This window comes from Lampris incognitus, chromosome 11 (assembly GCF_029633865.1).
Source record: "Lampris incognitus isolate fLamInc1 chromosome 11, fLamInc1.hap2, whole genome shotgun sequence".
NCBI lineage: Eukaryota > Metazoa > Chordata > Actinopteri > Lampriformes > Lampridae > Lampris > Lampris incognitus.
In genome coordinates, this window is record NC_079221.1 from 20,894,950 (window position 1) to 20,920,699 (window position 25,750).

Genomic DNA, 25,750 nt, shown 5'->3' on the forward strand with positions numbered 1-25,750 from the left:
ACCCCTTTATCTAAATAGTAAGGTATGCAGCTTCACTGGCAATGAGCACATTTCATGTCAAGAGTGATGTTTTTCTTGCTTTTTTTTTTGATGTGCACTACTCAATATCGTACACGAACCTATGGGATTCGTCCTCCCTGACGGTCAGTCTGCGGGTAAAGACAAAAGAGACCATCTGACCAGAGTTTTACTCCTGAACTCACTGCTCAGTCATTTGAAAATAAAGACAAAAGGCACATTCTTTTTCCCACGTTAAAGATTTCCTCTCTAGGTTCGGATAGTCTTGGAAAAATACCAATCCTCTTTTTCTAAAATCAAACCAACATCTATCCAACTTCCATTTTTAGGTGTATTTGTGGTTGACTTTTGAATGCTGAATGCTTTATGCAAATTCAGCTAAAGTTCTGCCTGGCCAATCAGATTATTATGTGGAACTTCATAACCATAACTGCTTTTCAGTATTTGCCATTGAAAAAAATTAAAAAGCCTTAACAGAGATTATCTTCAGTCTTGTATCCACTAGACCTAATATAAAACTGCTGCAACAACACAATAATGATATTGTGCAATGAGAAGAGCAGACCCCCTTTGCTGCAGACCAAACTTAATCAAGATTTTGGTGCATACTACAAGTCACACCAGAGTATCAGTATCACTTAGCGAGAAACGTATTGTTGCGAGGAAAAAAACATACATAAGTTGCTTCAGTATATAAGTCGCACTTATATGATGGTACAGTAGGCTACAGAGCCCTGCACAGGACTGTTTGCTAAATCCTGCTCCTGCCTGCACCCGCAAACATTCTGAGCATTCATGCGCGCACAATAGAGCTCCATTGATTCTGTGTCTTCTCCCATCCCACAGGGAAAACATGTTATTTTACTGTGTAGTATTAATGAAGAGATGCATACCTGTCGGTAATAACATAGTGAAATTATGTTCTAGTGCATAATTACATTCGTACTAGCGCAATAATTACAGTTTTTCTAGAGCAGACATGGGCAACTGGTGGCCCGCAGGCCGCATTCGGCCTCACCCAGTACGGTCCGCAAGTCATTTTCCAAATATCAATAAATTGTTGGTTTCATGGGCGTTGGAAGCGAGCGGGACATTTTGATCACATTTGAACTGGATCCCAATTGTAATTATACTGTCCACTGATAGAGGGCGCTCCCTCGAAACACAAGAGGCCTGTAGTCAACCAACTGCTAGTAAGCACATAGTCTCATCTTGGTCTCGGCGGGTCTCTTTCGCAACGACACACACAACGAGGAGAGACATCCACCACCGTCCAAACCACTTATCCTGCTCTCAGGGTCGCGGGGATACTGGAACCTATCCCAGCAGTCATTGGGCGGCAGGCGGGGAGACACCCTGGACAGGCCGCCAGTCCATCACAGGTGGAGAGACATGAGCAGCAAAAAAAGAAAACTTGACCCAGTGAACCATGTCCTCCAGGCAAGATGGAAACAGAAAATATTTTTTGCAGAATTCAAAGGCAAACCTGTGTGTTTAGTGTGCCTGAAAACAAAATCAGCTATGAAGGATTTCAACTTGAGTCACCACTACAATACCACGCACAAAGACAAATATGACATGTACACTGGAGCTGCCGTCATCGCTGACCTCAAAGCACTGCAGGAGTCCTCTCTCAAGGCATGTTATGCTGTTTCCCTTGAGCTTGTTAAAGCAAAGAAACCCTTGCCAGATGGTGAAACAGTGAAGCTATATATATATATATATATATACGTGTGTGTGTGTGTGTGTGTGTGTGTGTGTGTGCGTGCGCGCAGTAGAGATGGCTAGAGCTTTTGGAGGCAATAACATGGCTGGAGGTGAGTTTCAATGGCTTCATCAGTGTATGAATGCGTGCGTGAAGTGCTTTAAGAGGTCGGTAGACTAGAAAAGTGCAATACAAAATGCAGTCAATTGCCCATTTTGAGCTAAATGCATGTTTATTTGAAACGTCATGGAATGGGAGGGCAGAGTAGAAATGCACTGCAAACATGAATATTAGTTGTTGCACTTAGTGTGAATGCTAGTTATGTACCATTATTGAATGAAGATTTTTGAGATCCCACTGCAAAGTTAAAACCGCCCGCTCCCATGAGATCTACGTTGGGTCCCGTGGGACCCCCAGGATCCCAACCCCAATGCAGTTCTCTAGTAAAGTATTGTAACGATCACAGATGAATACACTCGCTAGCCCCTGGCTAACGGGTCGGACCCTTTAGTCGACTGGTTAACGTAGTCGCCCGAGGTGCGGGAGACCCGGGTGTACGTCCCGGCTGTGGCGGATTCCCGACTGCCCCCCCAAATTCGCTACAGTATTTTCAAGTGATTCACAAGATTAAACACTGTCATCTAGTGGCCTTAGTTGAAATGCAGTATATTCGTCTGACAAAATTACATTGTATAAATCGCTTCGGAATATAAATCCCAGCACCAGCCAGACGAGTAAAAAAACAGCGACTTATAGTCTGGGAAATATGGTATTTCTGTAACAGATTTGAATACAACGCTTATTAGCTACAAACAGCTGTAATTACAGCCAAATGGGTCAAAGAAAGAAAATTATAAAAAGCATTTTACATATTTTTATGTTTCAAACGTTTTAAATCTGTAGTCACAGTCACTCAAATAGTATCATATTGGTGACTATCTAGGCATCTTTAATTATGTCTGTTTTCCTGATTGCTAAATAAATCCACCTTCTGCTTGGCACATGTGAATGAAATGCATGCCCTTTTATCAATTTAATGGGAAAAGCACAGACTATCTAAATTGCAGACTATCTTCTCCTGGATTGCCATCTTGCCGTGGTGGAGAAGCTTGTGTGTACTAATGATCCCAAGAGCTATGCTGTCCAGAGCTTAGCACCTGGTAGGGTCACCCAAGGCGGACTGGTCAAGGGGGAGGATCCAGACGAAGCACGATCCAGCAAAGACCTCAACGGCGGAACTGGCAGAAGATGTCTCCAGGTCACAATGACAGTGAAGGCGGATGAACGCTGCAACAGAGAGTGGTCCCCAATCATCTTGGTTCTCCACGCCATTGAACTCTGGCAACCCCCTGCCAAGGACCGTGTGGTGGCTGCAAGTGCATCAGCCTCTACATGTAAAAAGCTGTCACAGGTAGATGTCCTCCCGCAAGGATCTACACCCACCTGAAGACCCACAAGGACCTAGAAGGTGGACAGTCATACTTGACCCAGAGTGACTGCCGATAAAAATGCATGTTTGAAATAACAAATCATTTGAGTATAATTTTTCCGAAATGAGATATTTCTTAGTTACATCACACACAAAAAAAGGAAAAAAAAGGGGAGAGAATAAGTTAAATTCAGCACAGAGGAGTATTTTTGTTAAGGCTTAACCGTGCCTAATGAAAATTAGGGTATCTGTTACTGCACTACATTAGGCGCCTTTTTTCTTATATAGGGTAATGCAAGGGTAATGCAATTCAACCAGAAACAAGTGTCGACAACAAAGAGTAGGCTATACCCGGCACAACAATGCGCATCTCATCAAGCCCCAATACTTATGCTCCAGATTTATTTCCACCCAGGTAATGGGCCACCTGCTGCAGGCAACACTGATTTTCCAGTGGTGACAGCACTGGTAAGGATGATTGGCAAGCACTGCCATCCATCACCATCAATTCCATAATGACACAATGGAAAGTCTCACTTAAACAACTGTCTCTCGAAGTTGTTTCTGCCCCAACTTGTCTCAAGACTGCCGAGGTTGTAGACTTGTGCAGGGGGAAGGCTGTCTTTCCCATGAATGCACATTGGAGGGAAGGGGGATACCTAGACAGTGAGGTGTTTGATGCCAGCCATTGCCTTTTACAGCATATTACATATGATTTAACAAGTGCTTGTTGGATAGATGGAAAGCCCCTTGCTGATTAAATGGTGGGAAATCAAAGCTTAGACGGTATCGTAATTAAACCACGAGAAGCAGTGAAGCAAAGACAGTCTCCTTAAAGCACCTTAAACGTCTCCTGCTGTCTTTCTGTCTGAGCCCGCCAAGTCCCGTGCATTATTGCTTTTTAGCTGATCGAGAACACAGCCAAAATGGGAAACCTGAGCTTTACAGCAGGGCCTTGAACTTGGCCCGGATAGCCTGACTGACATCTGGTTTTCTAACTCCCCACTGTAATTGTCAGTGGGAGTGCATGCATGCACAGCAGTGGTGCAGGTGGGAGGTTGTGCTCATTTCACCTTTCAACCCATTTTTGTCAGGAGGAGGAAGTGAAGAGGTGTCTGTGCCCCTAATGTCCCTGTGATTGTGCATGTTTTTGAGAGAGAGAGAAAGAGAGAAGAGGACTGAGAATAAGAAGCTCTTGGCCGTTCCTCTGAATAATCAGTAAATGGGATGCTGTGTGCCAAGTATCTGCACGTGCACCATGGGAGAGAAGATAGCCAACCATCCACAGCTCTGTTGGTTTAGGCCTCTGCCCAAGTGATAAAGCTACAATAATCCCAGAGCACACACACAGAGCTCCTCCCCTGACATTGCACACATCCCATGTCATTCTCACCTGACATAACATGTCACTTGGTAGATGCTTTTATCTGGAGCACCTCAAAGTGCAAAGAGTTCATACATGTCTTTGTAATTGCAAACATATATGTATATGTAGTTACTAATGTATGCATATGTAATCACTGTGTATATGCAATCAATTCTAGTATGTCATTACACACTTTGAACACAAAACACACACCCAGTACTTTCATTATTCTTTAATGTTTGTTTTTCTTTTTTCTGCCCTCATTTTCAAAATACTTTGTGCCCCCCCCTCCATTCATTTGCATCATAAGCAAGATCTCAAGTCTAATTTTAGTTGCACATGTATCTTGGTTCACAGTAAAATGACAATGAATTGAACTGAATTGAAATGTAGTGTGTGTGCCTTACTCTCCTGTTGAGCCAAACAGGGCCACACTGATGCACCTCAAATACGCCCTTCGAGCAGTAAGAAAAGTGCTTTAACTTCTCAGCAGAGAAGTCTTGTTTGTGTCTGTATGTGTGTTATACGTGTACAGATAACATGCATTTACAGAGGAAGCTAGTTACTTTGCAGTTAACCCTTACCTTACTTGCCAGGGCTAGTTCCTCTCCAATCTGACAACAGACTGGTCAGTGACAACCCTTGATATAAAATGTCTTTGTAATGTCCAGTAATATAAAACAGACAGGGTTCAATTTGCAGACATCAACTTGGCAGTTTTGAATCTTACTCGAGGGATGAGAAATTGGATGCAAAGTAACTTCCGGAGTCAGTGATGTAAATCATTACATTATGCTCTTAACTTCTGTATTCCATAAAAGACCACTTTACGAGGCCAGGTCTGCTACTAATATCAGTCTCTGCTGGCCATTCAACCACGTCTCCCCGAGTCAACTGTCTGAATCCCCTGAAGGAAGCTTTTTCTCTTTTTTTAGGTTTTAGATTAGAGACACTTTTTATTTGTCATTGTAAGCAAGCATACAACAAAATTCACCCTCTGCATTTAACCCATTCTATTTTATAGGAGCAGTGGGCAGCTGCAGCACCCGGGGACCAACTCCAGTTCTTCTTTCCATTGCCTTGGTCAGGGGCCCAGACAGGAGTATTAACCCTAACATGCATGTCTTTTTGATGGTGGGGGGAAATTGGAGTACCCGGAGGAAACCCACAGACACAGGGAGAACATGCAAAGTCTACACAGAAAGGACCTGGGATGACCTGGGGTTCGAACCCAGGACCTTCTTGCTGAGAGGCAACAGTGCTAAACACTGGGCCACCATGCTGCCCAAACATTAACATTCTGCATGCCCAACATCACCATTGTGGGCTTATGATAGATGCCGCTAAGCAAAACGCATTAGGCTTAACAGTAGAGCGAGCTCTTATCATGTATCACCAACAATGCAAACAGTAAAAATAATGAGTTCAAGAAAAAATACCAAATATGTAATAAGAATCCTTGTGTTGGCAAGAAGAGTCATGCATCATCTTCAAAGCTAGGAGCTAAATGCTAAAAAATGGCTTGTCACAAAAATCCAAAGGACAAGGTCCAATACTTTCCTGTTAAATAGTTTGTTCAAAATAATTATGAACACACATCTAAACTTACTTTGTAATTTTTTCTTTTTCTGGAATTTTCCCCTTTTCTCCCCAATTGCACCCGTCCAATTACCCCACTCTTCCGAGCTGCTCCGGTCGGTGCTCCACCCCCTCTGCCGATCCGGGGAGGGCTGCAGACTACCACAAACCTCCTCCCGATACATGTGGAGTCGCCAGCCGCTTCTTTTCACCTGACAGTGAGGAGTTTCGCCAGGGGGGATGTAGTGCGTGGGAAGATCACACTATTCCCCCCAGTGCCCCCTCCCCTCTGAATAGGTGCCCCGACCGACCAGAGGAGGCGCTAGTGCAGCAACCAGGACACATACCCACATCCGGCTTCCCACCCGCAGAAATGGGCAATTTTGTCTGTAGGGACGCCTGACCAACCCGGAGATAACACGGGGATGTGAACAAATCAATAACCAGCGATCCCTGTGCCGGTAGGCAACGGAATAGACCGCTACACTACCCGGATGCCCCACTTACTTGGTAATTCAAGAGATTTTTTTTCCCAACATACTGAAATGTTCACAGACCAAAAAAAAAAGTATATAATGATGGACAGAGGGGTGGTTTCATACCGTCCACGAGCCTTTCTCAAGGGCTGGTTTTGAAGTCCGTCTTTCCTCATAGCCACTTCCTTCCCCTGAGGCCTGTGAAGGCAAAGGCAACCATTTCATCTGGTGAAACGTTAAGATCACCTCTGTGCATTTCTTATTTGATTCAACAAGAATTTCTACACATGCAATGCTTCATACTTTTCCATACTTTGTATTTTCCACTAGACGTGAGATCTTTTTGGTGCTCGTACCTCATGCATCAAATTGTGTTAACTTCTGAAGTTAATGGTGTCTCTGCACTTAAGTCAACAATGGTGTGTGCTAGGCTACTAAAACGATTTTGATGCATTTCTTAAACTACCCAATTACCGAAATAGCTACGCAAATCAAAATCTCAATTCCTTTTCTGAGGCGCTCAAGGAAAGTTGAATCAGTTCATGAACTGATTCAACTTGGCTTTGATTTTCTTACCTGGACTATTGAGCATGCATAAAGGCAATTTTTCTGAGGAGGGATCAACTCAGAGGTAGAGGACGTGTGTATTATGTTGTCAAGGGAGGGGCATACACCAACAAAGATGGGGAAAACAGCTGTGTGTGAGGAAAACTTTTCAGATGAAAGGGGGCGTCCCAAAATTACGACCTGTCATTTCCAATCTCGGGTATGTTTTCCCCCCCGTTTAAACTAACACAACATCTGAAGATGCGATAATAACACATAGTAAAGTGTGACCTTGTTTTTCAGTAACCACAGGTTTTTGTTGACATGCACCTGAGCCAACTGTGCAGCTGCATGTGAAGATAACGGTTAGCTGCCGCGCTGTGTTAAGGCACCTGTGTTTGTGTATGGGCGGCCGGGGTCAGGTGGCCAAAACTTACAGATTAATGATCAGCGAATCATGTCGCAAAATACTGTAGTAAACTACCCGAAGTCAGTGGAATCTCTCTCATTTACTTCTGTGTCTCTTTGCCGTCAACCTCCATAAGATTGGGTTCTATAAACAGTTTATTCTATGGACTGCAATCTGTAATTAAATGGAGTTATCTTCTGCAACAGTGATTAACCATTTATTGAATAAGATCAATTGGTGAGTCTCACAAGATAACGATCTAACTGACATTTTAATCTTAATATGTTTCCAAGCAATGCAACATCTATTCATTTATTTTTTTAATTATCTTTAAATTGTTATCTGTATATTAATAAACTGATTATCATGGATTTCTTACAGTAAATGCAGGAGACAAATTTAATCCAATTACATGTAATCAATCCATTGCCTCCAAACCTTGGTCATGATCAAAAACTGACACTCACCATGTCCGAGTCATCTTCATCCTCCTCACAGTGCCTCTCAGCAGCACGGGGGTCTCCCACCACCCTCAGATCTCCAATGACCCCCTACCAGCACACACACACACACACACACACACACACACACACACACACACACACACACACACACACACACACACACAAACATATGTTAAAAGAGGTTGTTTGACATTTTCTGGTATGTTCGGCATCACATCTGCACAGCTGTCATTGTCTTCTCTGTCTGTATGTCTGTCTCTCTCTCTCTCACTCTCTCATAAACTACTTGGGCTAAACACAGATAAACAGATGGTAATTTTTCTGAACTGTCCATCTTGTACTTTTCTATAATCAGGGAATAATTTTCAGGGGAATCCCTGCTTTCTACAAAAATGGGCATATTGATGCTCCCACTCTGTGCAAAGTGCCGCTGTCTCCTTCCCTGCACAAAGTACAACACATATTCCATACAGGCCACTCAATGATGAGCATTATATTACTATCTGTATGGCAATCAATGGGCTTGGTACCAAGATATGCTCATTCATTACTTTTCCAAAGGAAGAATTACTTATATGAATTATTGAGTCAACTAAATTATTGTATTATTAAGTTTACAGGCATTCTAAATGTGCTGAGACAGCTTCAAATTCGATTATTTTATTAGGAATTAAATAACAAAAGTCAATTGACCTTTGAATCTTTCCTCTACACAGGCTTTTAGTATTTAATGAATAATGTATATTGGCTCACAAAAAAAGTCTACTGGCTAGTCTAATTTTCAATGCTGTGATATTGCAGGAGCCTGCTGACATGAGCACTTGCAGACAGGTTATGGACAGGCTACAATTCAGCTCACCAACATTGCCTCAGATGCCTCTGAATAATGGAAATTTCTTTGTCAAAACAACACCAGTGAGGCCCAGCCTGTGCCTCTGTAATGCTGTGCTTGATGCATAATGTTGTCCATTCAGCAGTCTTATCACACATTATTTGAAACGTGTCATCCTCTTGTTGTGGCATTTATTGATATTGGCTTAATTTATTTATTTCATGTATGCAATGTGCAATAATAGATTGAAAATAGTTAATTTTGTTCATGTAAATGAAGCCTCTTTTTATACACTGTCGACTCCCTATCTCTAATGATTCATGATTTGTTGCGTTCTGTCTTTATACTCCTCTGTAGCAAGTTTACCAAGCTAAACTCGACCACAGTATCCCACCGTGAACCCACAAGACCCTGCACATGACATCACTTCCTTATTTTGATTCAGACTTTATTAAAATTACTTTCACACCTGAGATGAACCGCACCTCGCTAAATTTGAGGGGGAAAATCCAATTTATGCTCTATTAGTCTCTAATCAGAGATGTACTGCATAGCAAATTATTGCCTTGACTGTTAAACTGCCAAGACACCACAGTTTGAGGTAACCATACATTAATAAAAAATCTGGTGACCACACAACTACAAATCAATATGATGCTTGATAGCATTGTGACCACACGCAAAATTAATGTGGGTGAATCCTCCCAAAAAACGTGGTACATTTGGTGTTCCTCTCTGTCTCTTGAGATTAATGCTCCTTAAAGCTAGAGTGTGGGACTTTTACATATACATGAATATCCATGACATTCAAGCCCTTGCCAAATGAGTTCACACAAGGATGATTAAGTCTATCACCACCCGGTAAATCTCTCTGTATTTCGCAGTATACCGAAGTTTTAAATCTGGTGTCTGGGGCGACACCCCCGCGCTACATTCCTGCACTGATACAGCGTAAGTGATGTGTCGAGTTGCGTTTTACATCACCAGCAATAGACCAGGGAAACATGACGTCAACTCGAAGTAGTTTTGGTGGACACGCCCCTTTTTGCATGAAAACAAAGCGGTAAAATTGACTGGCAAAAATAGGGGATAGAAGTTGTCACCATGCCTAAAATTTGCTGTGTTGTTTCCTGCACCATCAACAATAAAACACAACCACATTAATTTCTCCTTGCGACGGAGTAAAGAAAAGGAAGTGGAAAAAATATGTATTTTATGGCTTTAGGTTATTTGGCAGGAGGACCCCGAGGGAAAGCATTGGAACCCCGATAGCACATTTGTTTGTCTGCAGCAAACACTTAATCACTGATAAGTAAAACGTCTGGTCTACATTTTATAATTACCATTTTTAATTTTGAATTATTGTACACAATAAGCTATACAATAAAGACCGAACAAGTAAAGAAATCAGTAGATCGAAAAACAATCTCAGTCAATGTAATAACAGCGCGCCTATTGCAGTGGTTGCACAAAGTAGTAAACGTAGCTAGAAGTTATATACTTTGTAATATATAAACTTAGCACAACAAGTAAGGAAATTTGTGTTTGGTAGATTATTTCCTTGTTGTAACAATGCTTCTTGGCAATAAATCTTATATCAGGCACCTGATTGTCAGCACCTGGGGTACCAGAAGCTCAAAACAAGTCAATAGCAACAGCAAAATAAGCTGTTTGGCATTGGCAGAGAAGATTTGGCAAATTTTTCATGGGCGCAACCCACATACTCAGCTCTGCTGCTCATCCCACAAATGAATGTTCCTTACAAATGTGGCACCATTTAAAAGGGAAATAAACAGGCTTTCCAACGGTATAAGATTTATCACTCTAGCTCACAATTTCTTATTTATGCATAGTAAATGGACCCTTTTGAGCTATATTTCTTAATCTATCTTCACATGGTTAATGAGGGAGGGGTAAAACCTCATTTAATCCTTTTCTTCTGGCCTATAATGTCGGTCTATTATCTGCATTAAAACCTCATCAGTATGAATGACAATAACACAAAATTTGTCTTGGGACACCAGTTAGGACACAATCCACATGGGACAAAGGCTCTGCTTCAGACTTTACCTCAAGGCTTAATTCACTTTTGTTATCCAGACACTGTGTTATTTTTGTGTTTGTTTGTTTGTTTGTTTTCTTTCTTAATTTTTTCGTGACTTAAATAAAGTCATGACTTTAAGTTCAATTCATTGAAAAGTATTTCGCTTAATTTTAGGGGGATTCTAGATAGTACCAAAAGGAAAGCAATATTCCTCTTTATCTGGTCAGTGATTGCTTTGCCAGAGCTGTACCTCTGTATGACGCATGTGTTTTCATGCCTCTGTTTGGCTTGCCTTCATGGCTTTCTACCAGAAAGCTTCTGGACTTGGAAGCTATGGCGGAAAAACCTAAGAAGCGCCCAAGAAAAGTTTCTGATGCTCTAGAGAAAAAAGAAACTCGACGTTCACAGGAAGGATTAAAATAATTTAAAAAAAAAAAAAAAAGAAAAAAGAAAGCGATCAACGGCGAGGACAAACACGGACCAATGGTGTAGCTTTTTCTTGTGCTTTTTCTTGAGCGCTGAAAGATGTCATTATTCTCACACTGCCAGAAGGGGGAGAAAAAACTTCTGCACTGCAGGTTCAAGATACGGATCTAGAGGCTCCTCCATTATCCAATCCTGACATTCACTCCAACACTACCACACTCATCCAGCCACAAGCTGCATGTCACAAAAATGAATAATAAGACAAGTAAGTGCAAGCTGATCCATTCGTAGCCGTATCTCCATTCACAAATGCAGATTGAATAATTTAAATGCCATTCTAAGTCTGCATTGACTGTTTTTGCATGTATCCTGTTCTTGCACCTTAATTTCTCAAAGCATTTTACATATGTACTGTGGCGAGCTTGCATGGAAGAAGGCATTGTGAGTGAAGTAGAGATCTCAGTTTTATGGCAATCCCGCACGGTCCTGGGAATGCTCTTTTATTTAACGATTGAACAGACACACAAACATGAACACTGGCTGGAGGTCACCAATCACCACAGGAGTCCTGGCCAATGTGGCCACACTGCCAGCCAGCCCCCAACATTGTCCCAGTCACACAAACACAGAGAACCATGCAAAATAACCACAAAAAAATCAAAACATGAACACCACAGCACTAAAACAACGATTTTAACATCAACTTTAACAGTCCCATGAGCCCTTCCCAGATAGCAGACACATTTGGGCGTAATCTGGGGCACTTGGTCCTTACGGCTCAGTTACGGCACTGGTAACTTTTGTGTGGGCCAGACGTGGCCCAAATATCATAAGCTGGGCCTGACTTGGGTTACAGCAAGTGTTGTGTGGGCCAGACAGGACCCAAATGTAATGAACCGGGCTTGACTTGGGTTACAGCACATACTATGTGGGCCAAATGTGGGCCATATAAGGTGGACCTGTGGCTGAGTTGAGGCAGCCACACTCACCCTGAGTCAACGCCACCATTCAAGGCCAAATGTGGGCCGTAAGATAACGGCAGATGTAGGCCATATTTGGGCCAAAGATTCTTTGCTATCTGGGTTGTGCTCCCCCAGTGCAACAGTCAGAGCGAACGCCTTCTCCAGTCACTACATAACCCCAATCTGAGGGGTCAGTTGTCCTCGATGACCCCATCACCCAACACATAGTCCCTCAAATGCCCAGCGTACCATTGCTGGCAAACATGCTGCCTGTGGCTCATACGAAGCACAACTGGAGGAGAGTCACACTGATTGGCGCATGGGGTACTGCTGTTGCCCACCTCCCAAATAACAGGTGGAGCAAGGGGATGGTGTGGGGAGAGTATGTCCTGGTGCAGCATCACCATGTATCCCCAGCTGGGCATGTGCGCCTGGTACACCACCTCAGACAGCCAGCCCATGACCTTGCCGGGCCCCTACTAGTGGCTGTGTAGCTTGGGGGAAATCCCTTTTTTGCAAACGGGACAATACACCCATATTTGTCCCCTGGCATGAAGGCCTGCTCAAGGCACTGTGTATCATAGGTCCTCTTCTGCCGCACTCCAGAGTTGGCCTGGGCTCAGTGGGTGTAGTCATGGACCATCTGCAGGCAGTCCCTCAGTCTTCAGAAGTAGCCCATTTCTTTTCCCCCGGCAATCTCAGGCTCAGGAGGGGCCCCGAAAACCAAGTACTGCTGCAGTGGGGTGTGAAGGTGCTGGTAGGAGTCGTAGCAGTGCATGTGTAGCTACACATTTCGTCAACAGTCAGGCCAGTAGAACCGCCCCCTGAGGCGGTGGAGGATCTTGGCATTCCTGTAGTGCTTTGCCCCACTAAGCCATAGATCATCTGGAGAACCTGGGGAGAGAGCACACAGGGCCCAAATAGATGCAGGAGGTCAGTAGAACAAGGAGGGGTAGGAAGCGCTGCATGGGTCCAGTGGCTTAATGGTGACAGGTGCTCTTCAGTATGGTGGGTAGAGAAATATTGAAAAATGACTGAAAACTGAGGCACTCCGTTAACCTTAATCCAAGTCTTAATCCGATTTGGATAAAGACGAAAGTCGAAATGCGTCAGTCTTGTTGCCTTGCCCTTGGGTGAATAAATTCCATTTCTTTTGGTTTACGGAGTGCCTCAGTGTTCAGTCATTTTTTCCAGATGCAGGAGGTCGTTTCCTCATCCAGGAGCTTGCCACTTCCAGTAAGCCAATCGAGCTCGAAGTTGCCCCATTGAGAATGGTAGGCCTTTACCTCGGGCCCCAGCGCTGACACCTCTGTCCACTTGGGGCGCCGCCGCGACTCCAGCCACCCTCTCACCAGCACCAGGGTCTGCCTCCTGCTGCTGCCTCAGTTGCTGCTGCCTCAGTTGCTGTGTGGTCAACTGGAACCTCCTCTCCTTGTTGCTGGCAGGCTGGACAGCTGCCACCGGCAGTAGCTGCACTTCAATGCTGCACAGAGGCTCTGTGCAGTTGCTTGGCGACTGGCTTGTTGGTCTTTGGGCCTGTTCTTCCCCTGACCAGACTGGAGTGTCACGGTCTTCATGTCGAGGATGATGGTTGATACCGACATGTTAACATGGGCTCCCCAGTGGGTCAGCAAGTAAAGGCCAATGATGCACGGCTCTTGGATGTTGGTGAGCCAGAACTCATATGCCAGCTTCTGGTCTCCAGCCCGAACTTGCAGTGACTTCTTCCCTCTCATGCCAGCCTTTTATCCTGTCATCATTATCAGCTGGGTGTTGGTTGGTGACCATGCCACTGAGAGTAGGCCGGTGGTGCCTGGGAGGATGCCAGGTCACACCAGGGAAATGGTAGACCCTGTGTTTACCAGGGCCTGGCAGGGCCAACCATCCAGTAGGCAGTTCAGATAGTCCTTTGGCGTGACCTAGGCAGCCAACCAGCATGCATCGGCCCTGAAGTGGGGCTGGAGACTGGAGTGGCAGTCCCCTATCTAGGCCACTCTGACATTGTTTCCCCACTGGCCAGCTGACTCTGGCTTTCAGTGCTAGTGCTGGGCAGTTGCAGGCTATGTGACCAGGCTCATCACATCAGTAACAGTGATCCGTCAGCCGGGGTGGACGTCGCCTGGATGCTGGCAGCCATTGCAGAGACTGTTGTGGTGGAGGCCAAAATTGGTAGACCTCTTTGCCTCCTCCTCCTCATCATAGTTGGCCAATCTGAGGTGCAGTTGGAGCGCGGGGCCTTCTGCTGGGTAGACTGCATTGAGAGTACCACCTCAGCCTGTTCAGCTTCACAGAGAGCCTAGCTGAGGGATTGGGACATGGCGAGGTGAAGATGCTGGTGCAGCCACTCTTGCATGAGCCCCTGCAGGAAAGTGTGGAGGACTGGCTCCTCTTTGGTGGCTGCGTTGAACGGCAGGTAACCATGTTGGGTGTGCAGCTGCACATCTGCGGCGAAGGTGCCCAGACACTCTTCTTCTTGGCAGCGGCTGGCTAGCTGCTCCCTGCTCTGGTCAGTGAAGGGTCGCTGCCTGAATCCCCTCTCCGGTGCCATGGTCAGGGCCTGGAGGACCCGGTGCTCCGATGGGGCTAGGTTGAGGAGCACCTGCAATGCCTTTCCCTCCAACGCCAGGGGCAGGTGAATGGCAGCTTCTTCATTGCTCCATCAAATTCAAATTCAAAATTCATATTCAAAAACGTTATTGTAGACTCAGGGTCCATAACAGACAAAGACAAATAGGTAAAAGACAAACCCTAGAAAATACACAAAGTAAACACAATAAAATAACATAAATGGAACAAGTCAGTGTGTTAAAAGAAGGCAGCTATACCAGTGGTCCCACTGCCGGGATTGGTAGCGTGTGGCACTGAATCTTATATTAGTTAAACTCTTGATGATTACTTTATCAGAGTCATTGAGCCAGCAAATAAATGTATACATGAGATTTCTTAGACGAGCCTGAAAGGTATTGACTCCTGCAGCCACAAACATTTCACTTGCACTACACCATCTACGTCTTTTTAGTAGTATTCTCATAGCATCATTATAAGCCACACAAAGCCTCTGTAAGCTTGCTTTTTTATAGTTTGACCACAGGTATGCAGTATAGAGTGTTGTACAATATGCTCTGAACAGAGACAGCTTCACACTAACTGAACACATACCAAACTTGCGTGACAGAGTGTTTGCTTGTGCAGACATCATGCGGCATTGCCTATAAATATCATAATCTCTGTCATTTGTTCAGTAATATAGTGCCCAAGATATTTCACCTTATTACATACCCAAGATTATTATCAGACAATTTAGAATCAGGAAATTTTAGATGATTGACCTCTTTGGTTCTGCAGATCATGACAACACTCTTACTAGCATTGTATCTGATATCATGTTCCACACCATACGCAGAACATATATCAAGGAGCTGCTGGAGACCAGCACTACAGGGACTAAGGATGACAAGGTCACCTGCATACATAATATGGCTCACCAAGGTATTACCAGTCATGCACCCAGTGTTACAGGCTTTCAGCTGCTTGGACAAATCATCAATATATAAATTGTAGAGAACTGGAGGCAGAATTCCCCATAGTCTGACACCATTACTGACCCCAAATGGGGCTGAAACACTATTACCCCATTTCACTTGCATAGTCTGGTGGGCATACCAATAAGCCAGGATTCTCACAATGTATTTACGCACCCCTCTATGACTCAATTTAACAAACAACTTTCTATGATTAACACGATCAAAAGCTTTAGAAGCATCAATAAAATACATAAGAACAGATGAGTTTTGGCCTCTGTATTTCTTTACAATTTCCTTTAAGGCATATATACATAAGTCAGTGCCATGTTTAGCTTTAAAACCAAACTGGTTATCTGTGGCGTTGATAAATCCATGCCCTCTATCCAGCAGTATTCTTTCTAGGACTTTTGACAGTATGCTGGCTAGAGCTATAGGCCTGTAGTTATCTAGGCTGCATACTTTCCCAGCTTTGTCCTTAATGACTGGCACTAACAGTACAGACAACATTGAGTCTGGTAAGAAGTCATGGACCATAAAGCCAGTAAAACAGATAGCAAGGAGAGGAGCTATCCTCGGACTGGCATATTTAAGGTGTTCAGCGGTAACATGATCTAAACCATTTGCTTTGTTAACAGACAGCTTGTGTATAGCTTGGTCCACCTCGTGTGACATGATCACCATTGAATCATCACTCTCAATATTGCCCACCTTATTCAGATCATTGTGGATGCAACTGAACAAGGTACTATAATGCTGTCGCCATAACTCAGCAATATTGTCTGTACCGGAGATACCATCAACAGTGCATGGTAGAGATGTTTTACAGTTGTCGAGAGCTCTCGCTTCTTTCCAAAAATTAGCAGGATAATTTCTTAGCAGCTTCTTAGCCATGGAATATGCCCTCATGGCTTTCTAATTTTTACAGATGAAGCGAATGGTGTACTTGTATCTTGCATTAGCGAGCATCCACTGTGCCATACCGCTAATGGACTTGCGAGAGGTACAGCTCTAGCTTTGTCATCCAGTTGTACTTGGGCAGTTTGGTTGGTGTTCAGTACACAAATGCGGGGTGCAACAGGCCGGGTGTGGGGACCAGTGGTGGTGGTTCATTGGCAGCAGCCCTGCTGGTTGCTAGGGGACGGTCGGTGGCGGCAGGCAGCAGACATTCCCCTGTATAGGCACCTCTGGCCTCTAGGGGGCGGTGGGATTGCGGTGCACTGGAGCCATCAGGGTGAGCTGGAAAACTACCATCTCTGGCGGGCTCCGTCTTTTGCCATGCCAGGTTTTCCAAGCACCAACAGGTCTGCTCAATGTCTCGTTCCAATCTCTGGATCTCGCTCTCTCTCCATTCTTCAGCCCAAATCCCACTTCTGACATCGATGTGGCAAGCTTGTATGGAAGAAGGTATCCTGAGGCAGAGATCTGGGTTTTATGGCAATCCCCATGCCCCATACACCACACGGCCCCAGGAATGCTCTTTTATTCAACAATTGAACAGATGCACACAAACATGAACACTGTTTTGAGGTCACCAATCGCCACAGCAGTTCCGGCCACACCAGCCAGCCTCCAACATTGTCCCAATGTCCCGGTCACACAAACACTGAGAACAACACAACATAACCACAAAAATCACAACAGGAACGCCACAACACTGAAACAATGATTTTAACATAAACATTAACAGTCCCATGAGCCCTTGCGCTCCCCTAGTGAAGAACTGTCAACAGTCAGAGCGACCTCCTTCTCCGGTCACTCCAGTACTTTTATTTTCTACTTGTGTGTTGAGCCAGCAAAATAAGCATCTCATTATGAGAATAAGTGTAAATTTACTTTTCATATATGACAAATAAACTTAAAACTTGAACTTAAAACCTACTGCTAAAAATATATCCTATATCACAAATGAATGCTGCTACATTTATTGATAAAATTGTTTACATAACAAGTAACATCGTTGATTTGTGGATGGAGAGTTATTCATATTTCTGCTTCTTTGCCTTTAACAGTCTTAATACAGATTTGTGAATTGTAGCATTCATTTGCGGATGGACAGACATTTATGTTTCTGTTCATTTGCCTTTATCTTTTTCCACTTATTTTTATATTTATTGCTTGGATTTGTCATTTGTAACACCGAATTCCTCCATTAAAGTATCTATTCATCGGCAAAAGCTTGTTTTATTATTGCACATTCAAGGTGTAGGTTTTGAAACCTTGAAACCTTTTTTGAAAATCCCTGAATTAATCAAAGTCACGGGAATGGGTCTTTAAAGTGAGAGAGCACTCAGTCTAAACGTTTGTCCTCATGTTGTGTTTATGTAAATGAAACAAATGAATTGCAAAACCGAAGGTCTTTTTCTATAAATACATAACCACAATATTTAGATGGGGAAAATGCTTGTCAAGCCTTGGCCTAATAAGTAAGCTTAAATTCACAAGACCCTAGTGGCCCAGGGACGTGGTCTACAAGCTAAGGCCTGAGAGAAGACATAGGGTTAAGCCCTGTTATTTCTTAAAGGCTACTGATGATGGAAGTCAAACAAAAATAAATGTAAGAACTAAATGTCAGTGCCCAAAGTAGTCTTGATTGATGTGGTGCTTTTATAAACAGATCTGATTATTTATAACAAACCAAGAATTGTTTGTCTCTGTATTCTTTGAAAATTGCCAAAAAACAAAACAAAAAAACAAAAAAATCAGGCAAAATTTCACAACTTAGAGTGGGAAAAGAGATGACTCTCAATCAAACTACACCTATGAACCTAATTTGGTCTTGAGAGCAGGAAAGAAAGACAGTTATTGGTTGTAATGAATGAAAGGTCACGTGTTTAACTTGACCTACTCACGGGTGTACGTGCAGTGCGTGTGACGTATACAGGAAGTTAGAAGCGCATGTTATGAAGGTTGTATGTCGGATGAACGCTAGTAAAAGCTACACAGTTAAGAACCTACGAAGTCGGCTCGTTCTTGAATTATTCTTATGTCAGTAAGACAAGGCGTCTACGGACATTACATGGTGTCAGAATAGTCTGTGTATCGGAACACGAGCGGTCATGCCGAAGTTTAATCCGCCGAGTGAATTCAAGTTTGACTGCCCCGTTGAATGGCCGGAGTGGAAACAACGGTTTTCGCGCTTCAGGCTCGCGACAAAGCTTGATAAAGACGACGGGGAGATTCAAGTGAGTTCGCTGATTTATGCAATGGGCAGCGAGGCTGAAAAGATATTCAGCTCGTTTGACTTCGCGGCGGAGGGTGATAAAGTGGACTATGATATCGTACTGAAAAGGTTCGACGACTACTTTATTCCCCGCCGTAACATCATACATGAGAGGGCGTGCTTCTATCAACGTAGCCAGCAGCCAGGAGAGACAGCGGAGATGTACATCCGGACATTGTATGAGCTGTCTGAACACTGTGAGTTTGGGGACAAGAGGGATGAACATATCAGAGATCGTCTGGTAGTGGGCATAAAAGATAAGGTGCTCTCCCGTCAGTTCCAGCTCACAGCGGACCTTACTCTGGTGAAAGTCATTGAACAAGTGCGCCAGGCGGAGGCAATAACAAAGCAGCTCAGCCTCCAAGCTAACCAACCAGAGGCCCAGCTGGCTAACGTCAATGTTGTCCGACGGCGGGACGGACGCCAAAACAAGAAGGGCGGACAGCGTCATGGTGGCAGCAGACCTGCAACCAACAAAGTAGATGAATGCGGGAGGTGCGGCAAGACGCAGCACACCGATGAGCGGAAGTGTCCTGCAACGAACAGTAAGTGCAACAAGTGTCATAAAAAGGGACATTGGGAGCGTGTATGTCACTCTAAAGCGGTGAGAGAAGTCACTGAAGAGGTTAAACAGCTGTACTTTCTGGGAGAAGTTGGCAAAGAGAGCAGTCAGGAAGATTGGACTGTTAGTTTAACAATAAGTGATGTACCAATAACCTTTAAAATTGACACGGGGGCTGACGCTACTGTTATCAACCAAGGGACATTTAAAAAGCTGAAGCCAAACATAAAACTGGGACCTCCTGACACATGCTTCATAAGCCCAGGTGGAAACATCAGCTGCATAGGACAGTTTCAAGCCACAACCAACTACAAGGAGAAACAATACTCCTTTCCAGTGTATGTGATCAAGGGGAGAGGCAGCTGTCTGCTGAGTCGTCCAGAGGCAGTGGAGATGGGTCTAGTGAAGCGGATGAATGAGGTCAGTGGAGTTTTCGGTTCAAGTGGACTGCTGAAAACAGACCCAGTGAAAATAGCTCTGGTGGAGGGTGCCCAGCCATACGCGGTGCATACAGCCAGACGGATACCGCTGCCACTTGTACCACTGGTTAAGAAAGAACTGCAGCGCATGGAAAATGAGGGCATTATTGAAAAAGTGACTCAGCCCACAGAATGGTGCGCCGCTATGGTGCCGGTGCTGAAACCGAACAAGAAAGAGGTTCGCTGCTGCGCTGACCTCAGGAGGCTGAATCGAGCGGTGAAACGTGAGAAATACGTGCTGCCCACTATGGAGGAAATAATGCCAAGGCTCGCAGGGTCAAAGTTCTTCACAACGTTGGATGCAGCAAGTGGGTTTTACCAGATCCCCTTGCATGAAGACAGCAGGGGGCTCACCACTTTCATCACCCCATTTGGGAGGTATGCTTTCTGCCGCCTTCCATTTGGTATAACGAGTGCTCCAGAGTTTTTCCAGAGAAAGATGGCGGAAACTCTGACCGGGCTAGAGGGCACAGAGGTGTACATGGATGACATCCTTATACATGGAGAGACTGAGGAAATCCATGACCGGCGCCTAGCAGAGGCGCTGGGGGTCATTGAAACAGCAGGTCTCAAACTGAACCAAGCGAAATGCAAGTTCAAACAGAAACAAGTCCGCTTCCTTGGTCATATCATCAACGAGGCAGGCATCAGACCTGACCCGGACAAAGTGGCCGGAATAGAGAACTTTCCTCAGCCCCAGAACGTGACGGAACTCAAGAGGTTCCTCGGGATGGTGAACTATTTGGCAAAATACGTCCCAGAGCTGTCCACTGTAGGTCAGCCGCTTTATGGACTGCTTAAAGCAACGACAGAGTGGCTGTGGGGACCTGCACAGAACACAACATTCCAAGACCTTAAAGCAGCACTCGCCACCGCCCCGGTACTCACCTTTTATGACGTCACTAAGGCTACGGTGGTGTCAGCAGATGCCAGCAGCTACGGGCTGGGAGGCGTTCTGCTCCAGCAGCACGGGGAACACTGGAAGCCCGTGGCCTACTGCTCCCGACGGATGAGTGACGCAGAGACAAGGTATGCACAGATCGAGAAAGAGTGCTTAGCCAGCGTCTGGGCATGTGAAAGGTTCGAGAAGTACTTGTTTGGGCTTGACAATTTCAGACTTGTCACCGATCATAAACCACTAGTGCCTCTCATGAACAGCAAAGACTTGGATAATGTGCCCATTAGGTGCCAGAGACTGTTAATGAGGCTGATGCGTTTCAATGCAGTGGCTGAATACGCACCAGGCAAAACTTTAGCTGTGGCTGATGCACTCTCCAGAGGCCCAGAGCAGCGCTACGGGGATGGTGCTTCTCATGATGATGTTGCAGCGCACATTGATGCCATCGTGTGCCAGGTGCCTGCCACACCTCAAAGGATGCAGGAGATAAAACAGAGCATGGATGGGGATCTGCAGCTCCAGACAGTGTTGGGCTTCATCAGACACGGCTGGCCTGAGTATGTCAATAAAGTGCCGGAGACAGTCAGAGACTTTTATCAGGTGAGAGGGGAGTTATCTGAGGTAGATGGTTTAGTCATCAGAGGCAGTCGTATCGTCATTCCCACAGAGATGAGGGAGGTGATCTTAGACAGAATACACGACGGGCACCAGGGGATAGCTAAGTGCAGAGAGAGAGCTAGCCAGTCAGTGTGGTGGCCCAAAATGACAGAGCACATTACAACAAAGATACAGCAATGTCAATTCTGCAAAGAACACAAGAACACACAGAGAAAAGAGCCTTTAATGTCAAGTGAGCTCCCATCCAGACCATGGCAGAAAGTTGGCATAGACCTGTGTGAGTACAAAAAGCAAAACTACTTGATAGTGTCTGACTATTATTCCAGGTTTTTGGAGATCCTAAATCTACCAACAACTACTAGCAGTCAGGTTGTAGCTAGGCTGAAGGCTACATTTGCACGTTTTGGTATCCCTGAAATTGTAGTTAGCGATAATGGGCCACAGCTAGTTTCAGAAGAGATGAGGAGGTTCAGTGAGGATTATGATTTCATCCATGTGACTTCAAGCCCACACTACCCCCAGAGTAATGGACAGGCAGAGAGGGCTGTTCAGATAGCCAAAAGCATATTAAGGCAGGAAGACCCTCTCCTCGCCCTGTTGACATACAGAGCTACACCCTCTTCTTCCACTGGAGCCAGTCCAGCGGAATTGCTCATGGGTAGGAGACTCAGAACCACCTTACCCACATTGCAGCATAACCTGAAACCGGCCTGGCCTAAAGAGGAACTGATCAAAACCGCTGACGCCGCAGCCAAATCGAGGCAGGCTTTCTACTACAACCGCAGGAACGGCGTGCGGACACTGCGCCCACTGAACTCGGGTGACGCAGTACTCACCAAACCTGATGGACAGAAAACATGGACAATGCCAGCAGTTGTTCACAGTCAGAGCTCCACTCCCAGATCCTACATAGTGGAGACAGCTCAAGGTGAACATTACAGAAGGAACAGGCGCCACCTGTTGGCCACACCTAAAACACTCACCTTTGTCAGCAGGGATCCTGACCATGTCACTCCAGGGGAGAATGGAAACACGGATGAGTCCCGAGCAGCAGAAATGCCAACTTCCACACCATATGTTACTCGCTCTGGCAGGGTGAGCAAGCCTGCAATCCGGCTGGATTTGTGAGGCGTATGGACTTGTGTACTGTGGGGGATTTTTTATTTTTTTTGTGAAAAGGGGGGTGATATACAGGTTAGAAAATCATCTTAGAGGGGGAGATGTAATGAATGAAAGGTCACGTGTTTAACTTGACCTACTCACGGGTGTACGTGCAGTGCGTGTGACGTATACAGGAAGTTAGAAGCGCATGTTATGAAGGTTGTATGTCGGATGAACGCTAGTAAAAGCTACACAGTTAAGAACCTACGAAGTCGGCTCGTTCTTGAATTATTCTTATGTCAGTAAGACAAGGCGTCTACGGACATTACATTGGTGACTAAAGGAACATCTAAACTCCATTAGGTATAATTCATTCACCGACAACAGTGAACAGTAAAAGAATGAAAGATTTTCCAGACAGATGAAATGTGTCTGTTTAAGTCGGAGAGTACTGCTGGCATCGTGTGTGGCTGCCGCTTCTCCCTCTCGTAGCCCCCCCTTCCCATCCATCCCTGTATGTTTGTGCTATGTTTATCTGTTGTCTTGTAACCCCGTTTACTGTAAAGCGACTTTGAGTATAAGAAAAGCGCTATATAAGATTGATTTTGTATTATTATTATTATTAAATAGTTTAAAAAGCAATTAACAACCATTTCATCTGTGCAAAAGTTTAGTGACTCCTAGGTATGTTACATGAGTGTAGGAAGCATTGAAAATGTGGGTAGGACAATCTAATGGGGGGTCTGGGGGTCTTCCCCCAGCAAATATTTAACAGAGTAGATGTCATTTCCTGTATTCTGGTGCCTTTTAACAGGTGGCTTGATACTTTTATCTGGCTATGCGAGCATGAGAAAAATTACGGTTACATTTTGTAATTTCATCCAGAGGAAGTAATTGGCCCCAGATCACATATTTGAAGATATTAAAAAGCTAAAAGTACAGAAATTGATTCAATGACTAATTCAGGGCTCAATTCAGCTTTAACAATAACCACTCATTGTTAATTTAAACTTGAGGATCTCTTTATGCTTGCATGCAATTGCAATTTCTGTTAATTTCTTTAATGTTATCAAATCAATGAGTGAAGTGGAGAGGACCACTGTAGTCAATGTGCCTCTATGCATTTTCCAATAAACTACATTCATCTTCCAGTCATTTCTACTACTATGAAGACTCACCAGGACCAGAGGCATATGCCTCAAAGCTAGAAAGAAAAAGAAGAAAGCCACTTTATTTTGTCATTGTACATTCATTCATTAATTCATTATCCAAACCGCTTATCCTGCTCTCAGGGTTACAGGAATGCTGGAGCCTATCCCAGCAGTCATTAGGCGGCAGGCGGGGAGACACCCTGGACAGGCCGCCATACCATCACAGGTTGTACGTCATTGTACATGTTACAACAAAATGTGTTCTCTGTATTTAACCCATCCTATTGTATAGGAGCAGTGGGCAGCTGCAGCGCCTGGGGACCAACTCCAGCTCTTCTTTCCACTGCCTTGCTCAGAGACACAGAAAGGAGTATTAACCCTAACATGGATGTCTTTTTCATGGTGGGAGGAAACCGGAGCACCTGGAGAAAACCCACACAGACATGGGGAGACCATGCAAACTCCACACAGAAAGGACCTGGGACAGCCTGGGGTTTGAACCCAGGAGGACCTTCTTGCTGTAAGGCAACAGTGCTGGGCCACCATGCTGCCTAAAGCTAGATTATGTTGTTAGCCAGTTATCTTGGTGGCTTTGTTCACACACACATTTTACATACATAACACTGATACCGAGAAGCACTCCACATAAATAATTAGGGCAACAGTTCATGACAAAAGGCATCAATATAAAAACCATCTGCCACCTATCATGAAAAGCAATAGTCTTGAATTCATAGGTTTGAGGAGCGTGTGTGAGCAAATCCATCAAATTAGCTGGATAACATCCTAACAGTTTTGTTGCACAGGCCCCTGATATATACTGTGTTGGCTAAAAATAAGTGTATTTGCCAGCATTTCGAATAGCAGATAACTTAAAACTAGAATATTAGTAAGCTAGCACATACATGTAAGGGTGGTCTATGCTTTTAAAATAAATGACAATGGATTTGAGAGTGCATTGTAGATTTACAGTTTGAAAGTGAGCATAGCATAAGATGGTTCACCTAGGAATGGTATGACATTGAGTTATCAAATTTTATAAATCCCACATTCAACAGGACCTGGTTAAATGTGGTTATCCTAACTAGGCATTTGTCAAAGCCAGGAAGACCTCCAAACAGAGCACTAGCAGACTGATCGAAGAGACGAGAAGGTCAACAGCTGCCTAAGTGTAAACCAGTGGTGATTCTGTATGCGGCGGGAGTGTGGGAAAAGTTGAGACGCATATTTCCCAAACACCATGTCTCAGTTGCTTTCAAACCCCAAAACACGCTGCGCCAGAAGTTGGTCCACCCCAAGGATGGGCTCCCCCGGCACAAACACAGCAATATAGTGTACGCTGTTAAGTGCCAGGAGGATTGCCTTGACTTGTACATCGGGGAAACCAAACAGACGCTGGCTAACAGGATGGCACAACACTGAAGAGCTAACACGTCAGGCCAGGACGCCAGTCTACACCCATCTACAGACCAGTGGCCACTCTTTCAAGGATGAGGATGTGCACATCCTTGATAGGAAGGAACGCTGGTTTGAACGGGGAGTCAAAGAGGCCATCTATGTGAACCAAGGCGGGGGGGCTAAGAGTACATCTGTCACCATCTTACAATGCTGTGATTGCAACTATTCCCCAATCCTCTGTGAATAGTACACATGGCCATTGAAACTGTAGGTAGTGGTCACGCCCATATCTGCACATGAAACTGTTTTAGGTTTCGGTCGTCATGCCACTGTATTGTTTATAAGGGTGGGGATACCTGCAGCCAGTTTAGACTGAAGAGTTCACTTAGTTGAGTGATGAAACGTATATGTCAGTAAAGGTCATGTCCAGATGAACTGATTCAACTTTCTTTGATTTTCTTACCTGGATAATTGAGCATGCATAAAGACATTTTGGTATCTATGTATTTCTTTGGAAAGTAAAGATAAAGAATGCCCAAATAAT

The 25,750-nt window shown here is 44.6% G+C and overlaps 1 protein-coding gene across 1 annotated transcript in view; it reads right to left on the bottom strand.

Moving 5' to 3' along the window:
- col18a1a (collagen type XVIII alpha 1 chain a) overlaps positions 1-25,750 on the bottom strand; it is a 78,035-nt gene that overhangs the window by 34,367 nt on the left and 17,918 nt on the right. Inside the window, exons 3-4 of the mRNA XM_056288867.1 lie at positions 7,995-8,078; positions 6,699-6,770 (exon numbers count right to left, since the gene is read on the bottom strand). Coding sequence (XP_056144842.1) covers positions 6,699-6,770; positions 7,995-8,078 — 156 coding nt within the window. The remainder of the gene's footprint in view (positions 1-6,698; positions 6,771-7,994; positions 8,079-25,750) is intronic.